Genomic DNA, 17,731 nt, shown 5'->3' with positions numbered 1-17,731 from the left:
CAGATAGTACCACTACGATGAGAAGGATATCGGTTTATCGGAAAGAAACTCCACCATTATTTAGAAATTTCAAAGTCACGTGCTTTAGGCCGAGAAAAAACCGAGTCATTTAGGATACCAAAAAAGAAAAACCGGATGTATGTACCACCTAGGGCTACGTAGTCGAAGCCTTTCCGTTATACTCATTCGAGGAAAAAACTCAGTTGCAAATACGCAAACGTAAAACACTTGCTTTTCTTTTAGAGACAGTGAACAATGCGAGCTTGAAATCTCGCATGTGAAATCCTTTTTAAAAATAGAGACTCGGCGAGGATGCACAAATTTGCGTCTTTAAATACATACATGTGTAATCTAAACTAGACAAGAGTACGCAAAACTACATATTTTATAAAGTTATATATGCATATAGAATACATATATATTAAAGCATAAGCTTGTGCACATTACAGCGCGGTGGCAAAGTAAATAACATAAAATAACGTTCGATGTGTGAAACCACACATCGAGCTAAATAAATTGCGTAAGCGATGCCCGGTGTACAAAACCGTACATCGGCTAAATAAATTGTGTATGCAAGAGCTTGTGCATATTACAGCATGACGACAAAGTAAATGACGTAATTTAAAAAGATAAGAATATGCAAAATTGCGTCCTTGAGTTAAAAGCATATATATATATATATATATATATATATATATATATAAAGTTTAAAGTATTCCGTCATTTGTTCTAGTATGCAACTTTCCCGTACCTCTGAGATGGTCTGAATCGCTGACGATTCCGAGCGTAGGTTCTTAAAGGCTTGTGCCTCGGTAAGCATGTCTCATCTGTTGTGCCAAAGTGGTACGTTGCAAATGATTATTGTGTTAAGTTCTTAGATTTTGACGAAAGCGACGACGGCTATATCGCAACAGTCGAACTTAAACCCAGTTCGAAACGACCGGATCGAGCTGGGCTCGATGCTAGCCAATCTCAGCTAGACAGTACCTGACCAGGCAGGCCAAAAGGAGGGCAGGCAGGGCAGTTTGGTGGCTCGACTGAGCCGATTTGAGCCCATCCCGAGCCAAGGGTACACCCCGATTTGGGGCACCCTGGCGAAAACCAAACCTAGACCGGCATAGCGACAACCTTGCTGCAGTTGCCTGGGGCGGCGAAACAGAGGGGTGGTTGTCGAGTGGAGTTGGCTCGGTCCCTCCACCCGGCCAACCCAGCGAGACGGGGAGAGGCATCTCCCGCCCGCTGCACCTTCTCAGAAAAATGACAGCAGCCAGAGGTTGCCGCCGGTTTTGCCAGAGAGGAGGAAGGAGAGGGTGCTCGGTACCCTCTCTCTTGGCGAGCACCACCGCTGCTGGTGACTCTGGATTGCCGATAAGGGAAATACAGTAGGGGGTGTTAGATTTCACTAGGATTTGTTACACGTGAAAAGAGGAGTTGTGGGACCTAAAACATGTATATAAATCCTTCATTTACAGTATGGGTTGGGTCGGGTATATTATCCAGACCCGGAATACAAAATAACAAATACAAGTAAAGAATACACAGACAAATAGACTTTTTCACCTCCCCTCAAGTTGATCATGGTTTTGAACCATGAACAACTTGCCTTTAAGTGTCCAAAAATGATCCTTGGTCAAACGTTTTGTGAATATGTCTGCAACTTGGCTTTCAGTGTTAACAAATTCGGGCTAAATCTCCTTTTCTTCAACCTTTTGTCTCACAAAATGTTGATCTATCTCAATGTGCTTGGCACGACTGTGATGAACATAAAAAATACATGAAATATGCATGCAGAAATTTTCAGACATGTTCACGGATGCAAAAACATGGATTTAAGCATTAAGAACACCAAAAATACATGGAATATGCATGCAGAAATTTTCAGACATGCTCATGGATGCAAAAACATGGATTTAAGCATCAAGAACACCAAAAATACATGGAATATGCATGCAAAAATTTTCGGACATGTTCATGGATGCAAAAACATTGATTTAAGCATCAAGAATACCAAAAATACACGGAATATGCATGCAGAAATTTTCAGATATGATCAACCCTTAAACTCGTATGATTTATTCTATTGAAAAAAGAGAGAAATCCATACCTTGTTTGCTGAAAATATGCAAAAGAATAGAAGAAGAAGAAGAAGAAGAAGATGGTGGAAAAGGTAATGCCCTTCTCTTTCACTCTCACTTCCTTTCTTTTTCTTTCTTCTTTTTCCCCTTTTTCTCTCTTTAGGTGATGTTTTTAGAGAGCCTCTCTCTTATATAGGTTGAGCCCTCTAGGGGGTGATGCGCCCCCCTTTTCTAGATTCTTATGGATTGGATAGAACTCTACCCTATCCTATTCTCTTTCTAGAATTTATCATTTGGGGTAGAGTTCTACCAAGGGTAGAACTCTACCCTATCTTAACTACTATATTTAAATATATATATATATATATATGTTTCTTAAAGTTTTAAATTCATGTTTTTTAAGATATGGATGGATTATGGGTTTGGGTTAGACTCATGATCTAAATCCATATCCATATTCATTTGGATCTTAGCCCATACAAGGCACTAGTCAATATAGATCCTGGACTAAGTCCATATCCATATTGATGTCAACCCAAATGTAAATGGAGCGGGTCAACTCCGATCCAAATAAAAAAAAAACAAAATAGAAGTCGGTCAAATTTGAAAAACGCATTTTCTGAACCAACCCATGTCCAAATTTGATAAAGTAGATCTCCTACGAGATATATGTTCCATAACGGATCTAACTACGGTCCTGAATCGATTTTACTCCTGAATTTCGCTCAAATTTAAAGTTTAAAATAAATAAATTCCACATGTTTTACATATCATATTTAAACATCTTCAATGGGCCCTAGACTAGGTTCATACGATTTTAAGCAATTTCGACATATTAAATATAAATATTAAATTAAAAATTATATTTTTTAGTATAAAAATATAGGAAAATTTATGAGATATTACAAGGATAATCGGGAGAGACATTATAAATTTTTCATATAGTGAAAGATTTTGAATTTTTGAATAAGGTAGTTTATTTATAAGATATACGGAGGTGAGATGTAATGCCCCAAAATTCGGAACTTGTAAAGTTTTTAGGAAAAATTTAAAGGCTTTGCACTCAATCCTTTTTCAGAGTTTAAAATGGTAGTTCAGCGAAAAATGGTGTTTGAAATAACAAGTCAACGGACCTTGGGCGAATTACAGGCGAACTTTCCTTTACACAATAGATTTGTATCTCCCTATAAGCATTGAAACCACGTAAATTCAAAACAAGGTTTTTGATAATTAAAATTTATACAAAAGAGGAATTTCAAAAAAAAAACTTATGCAAAATTACAAAACGTGCTCAAGAGCGAAACAACAGATAAAAAGTGGGATCTTGATATCATCACGTCATTGTGCCATCACATGTCGTATCGATCTAATCATCACCTGTACCCCATAAAATGGGTCTGACTTATAAAAATCTCATAGGTACATAGATATTAAAATTCAGAACAAGACTAACATATGCATTGTTCCTTTCGTAATGTGCAGTTCAGAATAAGTAAAATGAACATGATAATCTTGTTTCGATAATTAACTGTCTTGAAGGTACGCACAAGAAAAACGTAGAAACAACTGACACTGCCTGAGGGTTTGTTATTCTATGTATTTTGATACCCTGGATAACAAACTGAGTCCGCTCCTAAGAGGATGGCAAATGACCGAGAGAGAATTCCACATACGCCATTTGTTCAAAGGGATGCATCTGAACTTCTACGAAAGTCATTGGGATCTAGCACCTAGGATAATTTTTGGTAGCCCAGTCCCCTAACTCCGATGACTGGGGACACCAAATCATTGCTCCTCGAGGAGCGTAGTTATTAACAATTTTTTCATCAAAGTTTTTATATCATCTAATCCTCTCTCTTGACGGAACCAAAGAGACGAATGGGTATGTCGGGTTCTATTTTAACTGATGACTCATTCTACATGCTCTAGTCTTTTAAATCAAATCGAGCATCTTGCCTGTGAAGGAGATCACCACCATTTATGTAATTTTCTTTTAATCATCGTAAATTTTCACACTACGAGGTTACCATAAACGTCCAATCATCGTAGTACTAACATGTCGTGCATGTCAGATAGTACCACTACGATGAGAAGGATATCGGTTTATCGGAAAGAAACTCCACCATTATTTAGAAATTTCAAAGTCACGTGCTTTAGGCCGAGAAAAATCCGAGTCATTTAGGATACCAAAAAAGAAAAACCGGATGTATGTACCACCTAGGGCTACGTAGTCGAAGCCTTTCTGTTATACTCATTCGAGGAAAAAACTCAGTTGCAAATACGCAAACGTAAAACACTTGCTTTTCTTTTAGAGACAGTGAACAATGCGAGCTTGAAATCTCGCATGTGAAATCCTTTTTAAAAATAGAGACTCGGCGAGGATGCACAAATTTGCGTCTTTAAATACATACATGTGTAATCTAAAGTAGACAAGAGTACGCAAAACTACATATTTTATAAAGTTATATATGCATATAGAATACATATATATTAAAGCATAAGCTTGTGCACATTACAGCGCGGTGGCAAAGTAAATAACATAAAATAACGTTCGATGTGTGAAACCACACATCGAGCTAAATAAATTGCGTAAGCGATGCCCGGTGTACAAAACCGTACATCGGCTAAATAAATTGTGTATGCAAGAGCTTGTGCATATTACAGCATGACGACAAAGTAAATGACGTAATTTAAAAAGATAAGAATATGCAAAATTGCGTCCTTGAGTTAAAAGCATATATATATATATATATATATATAAGTTTAAAGTATTCTTTTAAGTTTAAAGTATTCCGTCATTTGTTCTTGTATGCAACTTTCCCGTACCTCTGAGATGGTCTGAATCGCTGACGATTCCGAGCGTAGGTTCTTAAAGGCTTGTGCCTCGGTAAGCATGTCTCATCTGTTGTGCCAAAGTGGTACGTTGCAAATGATTATTGTGTTAAGTTCTTAGATTTTGACGAAAGCGACGACGACTATATCGCAACAGTCGAACTTAAACCCAGTTCGAAACGACCGGATCGAGCTGGGCTCGATGCTAGCCAATCTCAGCTCGACAGTACCTGACCAGGCAGGCCAAAAGGAGGGCAGGCAGGGCAGTTTGGTGGCTCGACTGAGCCGATTTGAGCCCATCCCGAGCCAAGGGTGCACCCCGATTTGGGGCACCCTGGCGAAAACCAAACCTAGGCCGGCATAGCGACAACCTTGCTGCAGTTGCCTGGGGCGGCGAAACAGAGGGGTGGTTGTCGAGTGGAGTTGGCTCGGTCCCTCCACCCGGCCAACCCAGCGAGACGGGGAGAGGCATCTCCCGCCCGCTGCACCTTCTCAGAAAAATGACAGCAGCCAGAGGTTGCCGCCGGTTTTGCCAGAGAGGAGGAAGGAGAGGGTGCTCGGTACCCTCTCTCTTGGCGAGCACCACCGCTGTTGGTGACTCTGGATTGCCGATAAGGGAAATACAGTAGGGGGTGTTAGATTTCACTAGGATTTGTCACACGTGAAAAGAGGAGTTGTGGGACCTAAAACATGTATATATATCCTTCATTTACAGTATGGGTTGGGTCGGGTATATTATCCAGACCCGGAATACAAAATAACAAATACAAGTAAAGAATACACAGACAAATAGACTTTTTCACCTCCCCTCAAGTTGATCATGGTTTTGAACCATGAACAACTTGCCTTTAAGTGTCCAAAAATGATCCTTGGTCAAACGTTTTGTGAATATGTCTGCAACTTGGCTTTCAGTGTTAACAAATTCGGGCTAAATCTCCTTTTCTTCAACCTTTTGTCTCACAAAATGTTGATCTATCTCAATGTGCTTGGCACGACTGTGATGAACCGGATTGAATGACATGTTGAGAGCACTTTGATTGTCACACAGCAATAGAGACCGAGATATCACTTCTCCCACTTCAGTTAGCAAATGTCGAACCCATGTGACTTCAGCAGTAGCGGCAGCCATGGATCTGTACTCAGCCTCAGTACTTGATCTAGCAATGGCCTTTTGTTTTATACTGCTCCAGGATACTAAGTTTCTTCCAATGAAGATGCAATATCCTGATGTAGACCTTCGTTCATCTGGATCCCCTGCCCAGTCAGCATCACAATATACAGTAATCTCGCGCATGTCCTTGCCAGATGGTTTTGGAGAATATATCAATCCATCCCCAACTGTGCCTTTCAGATATCTGAGTATCCTTTTAGCAACCTCCATATGCCCAGTGCGCGGTTCATGCATGAACTGGGACACCTGATTGACTGAATAAACAATATCAGGTCGAGTGAATGTGAGATACTGTAACATCCCTATTAGGCTGCAGTACCTGGTGGGATCCTCACACAAGTCTCCATCATGGGCACTCAGCTTTTGGTAAAGAATACTTGGACTCCCTAGAGGTTTACAATCCTTCATACCTGCTTTGGTTAGAACGTTCATCATATACATGTGTTGGGTGAGAGTCAACCCATCAGCTCAGCTATCAACTTCAACTCCAAGAAAATAATGCAGGGCTCCAAGGTCTTTCATTTTGAATCTCTGACTCAGTAGTTTTTTTACTTCTTTGATATGACCCTCAGAGTTTCCTGTGATGACAATGTCATGAACATGAATTAGCAATAAGGTGATCACATTTTGCCCTCTAAAAATGAACAATGAGTGATCTAGTAGGGAGTTAGCAAAGCCATGCTTCTGAATCTCAAGAGAGAAGCTGTCAAACCAAGAGCGAGATGCTTGTTTTAGACCATAGATAACCATTTTTAGTCTACATACATTTGTCTTACAATCTTCCTCATAGTATCCAGGTGGTTGTTACATGTAAACTTCCTCCTTCAAATCTCCATGCAAAAATGCATTCTTAATATCAAGGTGACTCAGTGTCCATCCATGTTCAACAACTAAGGAAAGAATGATTTGAATCGTTTCCATTCTCACCACTTGACTAAAGGTCTCATCATAGTCTTGTCCTGCTTCTTGTGTGAAACCCTTTGCTACGAGTCTTGCCTTGTATCGTTCAATGGTCTCATCTGGTTTATATTTTATTTTGTAGACCCATTTGCATCTTACCACATTTCTATCAAGCGGTCTAGGAACAATTTCCCAGGTTCCACATTCATGAAAGGCTTGCATTTCATCATTCATGGCTTCTACATATTTCTTAGAAGTGGTTGCCTGGTAGTACATAATAGGTTCATCCTCCTTGTTGAGAGCAGTAAAAAAGAGTTGAAAATCCATGGAGAAATTGTTGTAGCTAACCCACCTATCAATAGGATGCCGCATGCGACTGGACCTCCTGATGTCAAGGGTGTGTGAGGAGGTAGGTGGAGCCTCTTGAGCCCGATTTAGGAGTCCTGAAGCAATTGTTCTCTGTCTGGTGTAGGAAATGCCCTTATACCTTCCTGATTCCAATGGTGGTGCTACTTCACAACTCTGTGATTCCGATGTACCAACGATCTTGGAATTCTCTTCTTCGTGTTACACACAGTCCGAATGACATTCTTCATTCGAACTATCAAAGAGCTCTGAATTCAGCCAAGGGTAATAAACTTCAACTGAGGTAGAGGACATGTCACCTGTGTCAATTTTATGATCAAAGTTTAGCTCGTCAAAAACAACATTTCTCGATATTTTGATGTGTCTGCTAATGGGATCATAGCATCTGTATCCTTTGTAGTCATCTGCATATCCCACAAATTTAAACTTTTGAGCCTTATCCTGAAACTTGTATCTCAAGGATTAATCAATATGCACATAACAAACACATCTAAAAACATGTAAGTCATGATAACCAGGATGAATTCCAAAAAGGTAGTGATAAGGAGACTTGTTTTCTAAAACAACCATGGGCAGTCTATTTATCACATGTACAGCAGAATGAAAAGCTTGTGTCCACAGATTGATGGAAAGATGACGGTCATGAAGCATACTCATCGCACTTTCAACAATATGCATATGATTGCGCTCAGCAATCCCATTCTGTTGTGGCGTGTGTGGGCATGACACTCTTCTTCCTATCCCATTATTTTGAAGAAAGGAAATGAAGTCACTGGATGTGAACTCCCCTCTCCATCACATTGGAAAAATTGAATGGACTCGGAGAATTGATTTTTTACTAAGGACAGGAAGTTCTAAAACAAAAGAAAAACTTCAGACTTATTTTTCATGAAGTATATCCAGGTGTATCGAGAGTAACTGTCAACAAAAATTAGATAGTACTTGCTTTCAGATCCAGAGATGACTGGAGCAGGCCCCCATACATCAGAACATATTATCTCAAAAGGCTTTGAAGCTCTCTTATTAATGGAACGAAAAGGTAATACATGACTCTTTCATAAAAGACAACTGGAACACTTTTGACTTCTCTCTTCCACATTGAGACTTTATTTTGGAATGAGATTATTAGAAACAAGTTTCTCAATAAAATGACTCCCACAATGTCCTAAACGATTGTGTCATAGAGAAGGCTTATTACATTCAGAAATACTAAGAACATTTTCAGAAAGACATAACTCTAATAGAGACTTCAAATCTGGGTGAGCAGGATAGGCCGAATGACATGGGTCTTCTTGAAAGACATACATATTGCCTTGTCTCTTTCCTTCAGTGAATGTTTCCCTCGAGCGAAGATCCTTGACCTGCACAGAGAATAGAGTAAATCCGACTGAAGCATGATTATCATCAACAAGTTTAGAAGCAGAGACAATATTTTTCTTGATATTGGGAGCATTAAGGACATTGGAGAGTTCAAGAGTAGAATGTGACATGGGGATAATAGACTTTCCAATGTGAGTAACAGGGTGGAAAGATCCATCTCCAGTGACAATCTTACTTTTTCCAAAATAGGGAATAGGTTTGAAAAGTTTACCTGCATCACCGGTCACGTGAGTTGCTGCCCCAGAGTCAACAAACCAAGTTCCTTGTTCATTTTGCTTTAGATTCAATCCCGACAAGGCAGATATTAACAACTCTTTAATCTCTCCATTGTCTTTGGTGTTGCTGGACTTCCTTTTGGATGTTGCCTGATGGGACTTTCCTTTATTTTCAGGATTATGCCAACAATTCGCCTTGATATGCCCCCTTTTGTTGCAAAAGAAGCATGTGGGAATGGGTCTTGAACCCTGAGTAATGGTGGGTGTAAGAAGTAATCCACGTCCCCTGTGTCCATTTTGCCCTTGTACTCCTCGCCCTCGTCCTCAACCATAAGTTATTCCTGTGGCAAAGACCTCTTGGGTATTCGTATGAGTGTGATTATCCTCAAAAAAGCCTTTCAGGGTCATTTCATACTAAATTAATTTAGCCCGAAGCTCATCAAATGTAGGAAGAGCAGGCAAACACAATAATGAAATAACAATCATGTTATATTCTGATCCAATCCACTCAAGGTTTGTTGCACCATATTATTGTCACTCACAGCACATCCTATAACCGCAAGTTGATTTGTGATGGTCTTCATCTTGTTTAGATATTCCATGATAGTCATGGAGTCTTTTCTCAGTAGCTGAAATTCTCTCTTGAGAAAAACCATTCTTGCTTGAGAAACTTGTGAATATGTATGAACCAGTCTCTCCTAAAGTTGCATGGCTGTGCAATTGTCAGAAATTGCAATAAGTACCTCTTGAGAGAGTGTAGAGGTAATGTACGCGACCACTGACTGGTCTTTCTTTTCCCAGTTGAGATATTCTGCATTTTTGACATACACAATTGAGATTGCCCATTTATCATCCTTCTCTTCTCGTGCAATGAATTCCAGTGGAGCTGAGGCGATTCCATCCAGATGACCTAAGAGACCTTGACTCCTTATAAAAAGAATGATTTGTCTTTTCCAAATCAAGAATGATATGTCTTTTCCAAGTCAATTTTTCAGAAACAAGCTGATTGAAAAAACTTGAAGAGAGACCAGAGTGGGAAGAATGGGAGGAGTCCATAGCTTAAAAGTTAACAAGGTATTCACGAGATGCACAGTCCACTGCTTGAGAAACTTGTTGGTCGTCCTTTCTTGCCTTTTTTTTTACGGTTGTGATAGATGCAGGAAAGGGAGCAGAACGGCTCACACTGAACAGACTTTAATAAATCACAGATGGAAACTATGCTGGTTCAAGAACAAAGAGTTTTGTGAATATAGAATTTGACAATAGGTGTATTTCATCCACAACGATTTGCAGGCACAACGATTTACAGGCTTGACTAAAGACAGGTTTTGGATGTTAAAAGGCAAGTTGTTCATGGTTCAAAACCATGCACAACTTGAAGGAGGGTGAAAAGACGTGTTTGGATCACGGGTCAGGGTTCAGACCCGTGATCATGCATCCCTTCATTAATGGTACATATGTAATTTTTCCTTAATATAAAAGGGTATTTTAGTACCCTAAATTTGTATTAATAATAGCATATAATGACAGGATTAGTAGCAGCTGATTCTTGTATTGGGAATCAGGGTTTTCTCTGCAACTCCTTCTCTCTTCCTCTGTTCCTCATCTTCACGCACGGTAAAACTCTGGATTTATAAAATCTAACAGTAGACTGATACACTTATTTTAAGTGTCATTATATATAGACATGAGATGTTTTCAATGTGGTGAGTTATGTGCACCCAATGGTTATGCTCTTGTTCTAATAGTTGATATACTTATTTACATGTCATTTTATGTAAACAAGAAATATTGGTTATTCACACTTTTTTTGTATTTTTTAGCCCATTAGTGGCATTGTAATTTTACTCTTGTTCTAGTTGCTCATATACTTGAATTTTGAAGTTTGGAGGTCTAATGAGGTGATTGCTTGTGGTGGTTGAACTATTGTTGAGATTTGCAAATATCATTTATTTTGTTATCTGGGATTATTTAAAATCTCTTCATAAAATTTCTCAACTTTTCTACTTGTATGAAAAAATGTTAATTGATAAAATTTCATGATCTCATGTGCATTTCATTAATAATATATATTTTTTTAAATTGATGTTTGGTCCTTTGTGCTTAAACCCATTCTAAGTCATGTGAATAAATCCTAATGGGTTGTGATTTGTGAAATTTCTCTCTTTCATTATTATGTGCATTAAATATGCTTTAATTGCATGTTGGATATATATGTGTTTCATGTTGATTATCTTGTCCACATTGTTGTATGCATGAATTTAATTATCGGTTCTTTTCTTGAGGATTTTTTTGAATTGTTAAAATCTATATATGCATGTTGTTGTTGATGATTTGTTATTTAATTTGAAATGATTTTCTAAAAATCCTTGGGATATTACATAATTGTTTATCAATATTAGCTGAATCGACTCATAAGTGAAGGCACTTGAACAATTCTAGCATCTTGGACATGATAGAACAATCTCACAGTAAACAACCTACCATTATATTCTATAATGGACGTCATACAACAAAAAACTATGTGGCTTTGGTGTGCACGGGATAGAACCAGGATGGATCAGGTGCAATCACATTGCACACAAAATGTGTGCCGCCGCACCTGGCCGCCCTCCATCTTTGGGATATAGCTTGTCAGCTGTGGGGCACCACAGCAGATGAAGGGTGGCCAGGTGCAGTGGCACACATTTTGTGTGCAATGTGATTGCACCTGATCCCCGTTCGGATAGATCTGAATGATACATTGTCATGACATACCTTAGACAGCAACTCCTGGCTCTCTGGTGGTTGCATCTTCAGACTTTGTGGCAAGATTACAGTTAGTAGCTCTGGCTTCTCCGCTCTTAGTGCACCTCTGATTACTGCTGCGTTAGTCCCCGATGCCCCTGAAGTAAATATGTGATTTTTCTGGATTGAAAATCACATTTTTAGGGACACATGAAAATTGCAAAGAATTCGGAAAAAAATGGTGAAAATATAGAGTTTAAACATCATACAGTTATAACCATTGCATAGCTCAAAATCTCAATAAGCTGTTGATGCATGAAACCCATATTTCTTGTCCCAAAAAAGCCAATTGCTCTTGGTCCTTGCTGCTGAATGGCTAATAGTTCCTATAATGTTTGAAAATGAGTATAATATAAGAGAAACCCATAAAAGAGCAAGATAACCATCATATGCTACTTTATGAAGAAAATGTGCATTATACTTTCCTAAGATAAACAAAGTAATTTTATGATAAAATGCACCAGGGTGGAAAAGAATCCTTTCTCAATGACCAAATTTACTGAGTCAACGTTGGGACTCCAAGCATTAAACTGGTTACATTGGGAAAGATGGGATAAAAGCTAAGATGGTCTTAAGATAAAGCAAGCACTAGGTATTTAGGACTGATAAACACCAAAAGTAAAAACTTGACTGTTCAAAAATCTGAAAACGTTTATGTGGGATTAGATAAACAAACTTAGCCAACCTGGATCTCGGATTCAAGGGCTAAGGTGACTTGAGCTGCTCGCATAAACTCCAATAAGTCGCTCACGTTGGAATCTGTCACACTTTCAACCCAGATAGGTCTCTAACTAAACATGACTTGATCCACTTCAGAAGACTGCACTAACTCACACATGAACTGATCCACTTCAGAAGACTGCACTAACTCACACATGAACTGATCCACTTCAGAAGACTGCTAATTTTAATATACGAAATTGCAAAATTACAACTTTGTAAAATGGGGTATAGTATGCACAAGTAACCTGGACTTAGCATCCCAACATGGAGGCAAGTTGCATGACTTGGCAGAGGCTCAAGTGACCTCAACTTAGCAGCCTAAGATGAAGCCAAGTTGCACTTTTGCTGCTTGCCAAGCTAGGAGATATCCCCAGCTTAGATTTAAACCCAGGACCCTTCAGTTAAGGCTTAAGCTAGTGTGTCTCTACCTGGTCTGAGTAGACTTTTAGTCAAGTTCATGTAGAAACCAAACTAAATAAAACAGATACCTGTACGAGAACCCTGAATTAGGATATTCATTATATATATTACAAAATAACATGAATGTGCAACCATGCAAAAGCATGAGACAACTTGTGGCAACTGGCGTGGCTATGCATACCATATCCACCTACCCATGCATTTTCAAGTAGATTGGACCTAATGGATAAGTTTACCTGGTTCATTTATGACAACTCATTCTTTTAAATTTAATCTAACAATTTGAATGTGAATAGATCTGGTGCAATCTGGACCAACCATTTTATACTTATTTAAAATCATACTTTATTACTTAAATTTATTGGCTCAAAGTATGTTCTGGAGAGATGAACCATGATATGGTCATATTTACTTAAAAATGCATGAGCAATGAGATATTAAATTTGTGGAAGTCACAGCACCAAGAGGGTTAAAGACCTATGACTAGATCATAGGTTCCAAGTTAAAAAGCCACACAGACATCATGGCACGCACATCTGTTGGACATCCATAATCCAATATTTCCAGGTCATGACCCAAAACGAGAAACCAGTAACCACGGTAATCACGGTGAGTTATTTCATCCCAAATGTTAGAACTTCTAACCATAAGATCTCTTGACTATAGTATTCCATGAAACATTACCTGCAAGTAATCAAGGTCAGGAATTGGCTTCATTTCTGATACAAGGACTGCACCAGAACCTTCAACAACTGATTGGAGCTGGGTTGGTACTTGAGGAGTGACTTCTTCATCAGATCCAAACATTCTTGCTCCACCATCCTCTCTTTCCCTTCTATTACCATCCAAAATTTGAACTCTTCTCCAGCATCCTGAGACCCACTATACCATAACATAAAAAACATAGGCCCCGGTAGTAAATTAAAAGTGGACAACCAAAAATACAATGAATCGTTCATAAAATAGGCTAATGCAGCACCTAAAGGAAGAACCATTTACACTACTAAAAACTTGCATTCTTCTGCAATAAACATGAATATACACAATTCACTTCATTAAACATTCGGTAATAAAACCATTTCACATTGCAAAAGGAAACAAAACTCTTCAACACATAACACACACAACATTGTTACACTATCACAGTTAGCTCTTTCATTTAACATAAACTAATCTAGCACATAAAACAAGAGGCGTTCACACTCAATTTCCATTCTTTAGTAACAAAAAAGTATATACAGAATTGACTTCATTAAACATTTGGTACTAAAACCAATTCACATTGCAATAGGGAAACAAACAGCTCTTCAACAGATAACATACACGATCTTGTCACGCTATCAAATTTAGCTGTTTCATTTCATCTCCTCTGTCATATGAAGGGCTCGCATCTTTCAGATCACTAACACCTGCAGCCTCTCATCTATTGGAGAACCACACACAAGCTGCAGGTTGGTGCTACTAGCAACTTCTTTTGCTTTGAAGGTACTTCTCATCCATTCCTTCTTTTTACTGTTTTACAATGTACAAGTAGAATTATTCTACAGACAACTTTTCTAAACAACACTAACCCATTGCCTGCCCTTAATGACTAAAATGCAAAACTCATATTTTGGATATGAGCAATAGAATATGAGTTACATCATTATTTAAAGTAAAAATTACATAATGCATAAGTTTAAGCAAAAATCATATATAATTACAATGAACTTTTACACTCGAAGCAAGTAGCTTGATCCTTTGGGAAGAACCTCATCAATCTATTTTCACCTCCTTGGGAAAGTAACCATTTTATAAATGCAAACAACAATAACTTTTAGCCAGCAATGAGATTTTATATAACATAATAAGAAAAAGAAAATACCATGATGGAATCCACCAGTTATTGAGAAAAAACCAAAACCATAAATGAAAAATCAGTAAAATTTATAAAATAAATCTGAATAATTGAAAGAGTGAGATGTCTTAAACTGTTTATTTTATCCCACTTTTTCTACTAAAAAGTTTGTCAAATACTGTTATTATCTCTGTCACAGATATCGATGATATGTCAAAATATTGTGATATTATCACTGTATTTTAGAGAACAATATTATAGGTAAAATATCAAAAATATCGCCAATTTGATTATATAGAAAAATTATCACCATAATATCACAATGTTATCAATTATCTTTACTTTTTTATTTATTTTCTGTCTTAAATGTTTTCTTCTTCTTTATTTTGCATTTTTTACTAAAAATTTTGTCAAATACTGTTATTATCTGTCACAAATATCGATGATAGTTCAAAATATCATGATATTATCATTGTATTTTAGCAAATAATATTATAGGTAAAATATAAAAAATATCGCCAATTTGATTATATAGAAAAATTATCACCATAATATCACAATAGTATCAATTATCTTTACTTTTTAATTTATTTGCTATGTCTTAAATGTTTTTTTCTTCTTTATTTTGCATTTTTTACTTATTTTTTATTATATGTGTATTTTATTATTTAAACATGATATTTTCTATTTTATTTTTGTTATTTTATATATTTTTAAAATTTTCCAGAGATTTATCAACAATCCTATAATATCGCGAGAAATAGGCTCACTGGTAAAAAAAACAAGAAATTAAAAAAAACAAAGAATATGACCCTCTTTGAAGTTTGAACATTATAAACATTCAAACACACATTTTTGAATGTCTTCTTTCATGCAGAGGTATCCACAGTTTCCTCTTGTACATATCCAAGTTATATTTCGTACAAGCACTACAAATTTTTACTTTTATTTTTTAGGATTTGGAATATAGGATTTTGAGAGTATATTATTTTAGGTAGAGAAACTGATATGGTAGGATCAAATATCATCAGACTAAGAGGACGTGTTGACAGGATTTGTGATTTAAAAACCCCATTGTTGTTCTCATCTTTTAATCTTTTTTCTTCTTTCTTTGTAAGGGCCCAGTATTTTCTCATGTTTTGAATGCTTTGAACCTCACCGAGGACATGGCATTGGATAGAAATGATTGGAGGAGAAGGATTCATGTGGAAGACCCAGAATGATTTTCTTTTTTGGTTCATAACGCCGACCCCAATTGTTTTGGGATGAAGGCTTAGTTGTTGTTGTTGTTGTTGTTGAGCATTAAAAGGTGAAACCTACACAACATAGCATGCCCGTGGGGGGCAAGTACACCGAGGTACCATCTATCGCCCTTATTATTTTTGTTGGGTCACTAGATACGAGAAAACCACAAGTAATCAAAGGAAAAACATGATAAATCTTATTTAGATGTATGGGGTACATGGATCTACACATATGAAGCAAACCAATCAAGTCTCATGGCTTTAAATACCCAAAAAAGGTGAATAAGATGTTGGGGCATCCTAACTTTCCCATAGTTGTCGATTCATCAACAAATAAGAAAAAATAAAACAACGATCACGTCATGTAGCGAATATACAAAAAGAAAACTCACAACGCAAATCAACAGAACATGCACATAGAAAAGGCTAATCTAGGCGTGAAGCATCATTTTTGCCAACAACGGAAAGAAGGAACAAAAACAACACACACAACAAAGGAAAGGAAGTGGCAAGCAAGAAACAGGAAAAAAAATCTCGAGAGTACCTACAGTATGTGTGGAATTGAATCCGGCGGACTGCGAGTGCCTGCTTGTCCTCCTCACCTCCCTTCTGGGGCCACCAACCAAGGGTCTGAAGGAGCAGGGGACTTCGGATAGGAGGGAGGGAGCCTTGTTTGTGGAGGAGCAGGAGGAGGAAGGTGCTGTTGTAACGGGCAGCCAGAGCCCAAGGGATGTCATTCTGTTCAATGACCACAAACAGCAATCAAAGCAACGAATGACCCTCCCTCCAAGTCCAAAGATATTTCCGCCCTCTCTCTCTCTCTCTCTCTCTCTTTACAGGCCTTGAGCCTTTTGGATTTTATTACTTTTCGTCCATTCAACAAAGGTGCTGAAAAGGTTCAAAAGCTAAAAAGCCCACTGGATTTTTTTATCTCGCTCCAGTAAGAGCATGTCGAATGATATGGTTAGGGAACGCTGTCATAACCGAGGGGTCTCGCCTTCGAATCCCACGGGGTTAAACCTCCAACTTGTAATTCCCCATGAAAACTAAGTCAAAGAAAAAAAAATTATTAAAACACGCCCAACTTTAGTTCTATTTACAATTCACGCTCAACCTTCGAAATATTATAAATTCTTAGTTAACCAACTAATTTTCAAATACCCACTTGGGCTAACCTTAAGGCTCTAGTTCAAAGATCATGCACATATTCAAAGAAACCACTTGCAATTAGAGGTGTCAATAGGTCAGGTTTGACCCGGATGACCCATATCAAACCCAATAGGGTCAAGGTCGGGTGATAAGCAAGGTAGACTTATTATAATTCAGGTCAAACTCAAAGTGTCCAATTGATATATGGAGTACCAGACCAGTGCAAGTTAAACTGGCCTTTCAAAAAGTTTTTTAAAATAACTCACATCTGTTTTAAAATGCAGGATAATTCTGAAGAATGAGACTCGTCTGTCGGTAAGAGGTGCAACTGTTCCTGACGCCATAACCAGGAGTAATCGAACCAAGGATCAATCTAGTGTTTTGCTTTGCTCAACTTGTCTAAATCGATGTTCTATTCTTAAATGCATAAAGAATCAGGCATGTGGTATGATATTCTGAAAAATGCATATTGAAAACATGGTGTATGTTTTAAATGTTGAAAAATATTTGGAAAAGGGATGATTGAAAACCGTGAATCACATTTGAGAAGTCTTTTTAAAGAAAAGAAAATCGATTTCTGAAAAAAAAGAGATTTTTTTGAGAAAATTGAATTTTGGAGAAAGACTTAGAGA

General features: G+C 37.7%; 1 protein-coding gene across 11 annotated transcripts in view; it reads right to left on the bottom strand.

The window, feature by feature from the left end:
- The window catches only part of LOC149838996 (uncharacterized), a 75,108-nt gene extending 58,329 nt beyond the window's left edge, over nucleotides 1-16,779 (bottom strand). For 6 of the 11 annotated variants that reach the window (XR_016431303.1, XR_016431305.1, XR_016431304.1 and 3 more), the window contains exons 1-4: nucleotides 16,499-16,767; nucleotides 13,554-13,751; nucleotides 11,936-12,052; nucleotides 11,697-11,846 (exon numbers count right to left, since the gene is read on the bottom strand). Coding sequence is in view for 6 of the 11 variants with exons in the window: in XM_090002190.1 (XP_089858316.1) it covers nucleotides 11,697-11,846; nucleotides 11,936-12,052; nucleotides 13,554-13,751; nucleotides 16,499-16,687 (654 nt within the window). In the remaining 5 variants the exon portion in view is untranslated. Of the gene's footprint in view, nucleotides 1-11,696; nucleotides 11,847-11,935; nucleotides 12,053-13,553; nucleotides 13,752-16,494 lie in introns of all 11 variants that reach the window. The other 5 variants (XR_016431306.1, XM_090002191.1, XM_090002189.1 and 2 more) reach the window with 3 other exon arrangements.
- Between the last annotated feature and the right edge of the window lie 952 nt (nucleotides 16,780-17,731).

Source organism: Nuphar pumila, chromosome 4, assembly GCF_984573655.1.
Source record: "Nuphar pumila chromosome 4, dmNupPumi1.hap1.1, whole genome shotgun sequence".
NCBI classification, from domain to species: Eukaryota; Viridiplantae; Streptophyta; class Magnoliopsida; order Nymphaeales; family Nymphaeaceae; genus Nuphar; species Nuphar pumila.
This window is presented reverse-complemented; position numbering and strand designations above follow the sequence as displayed.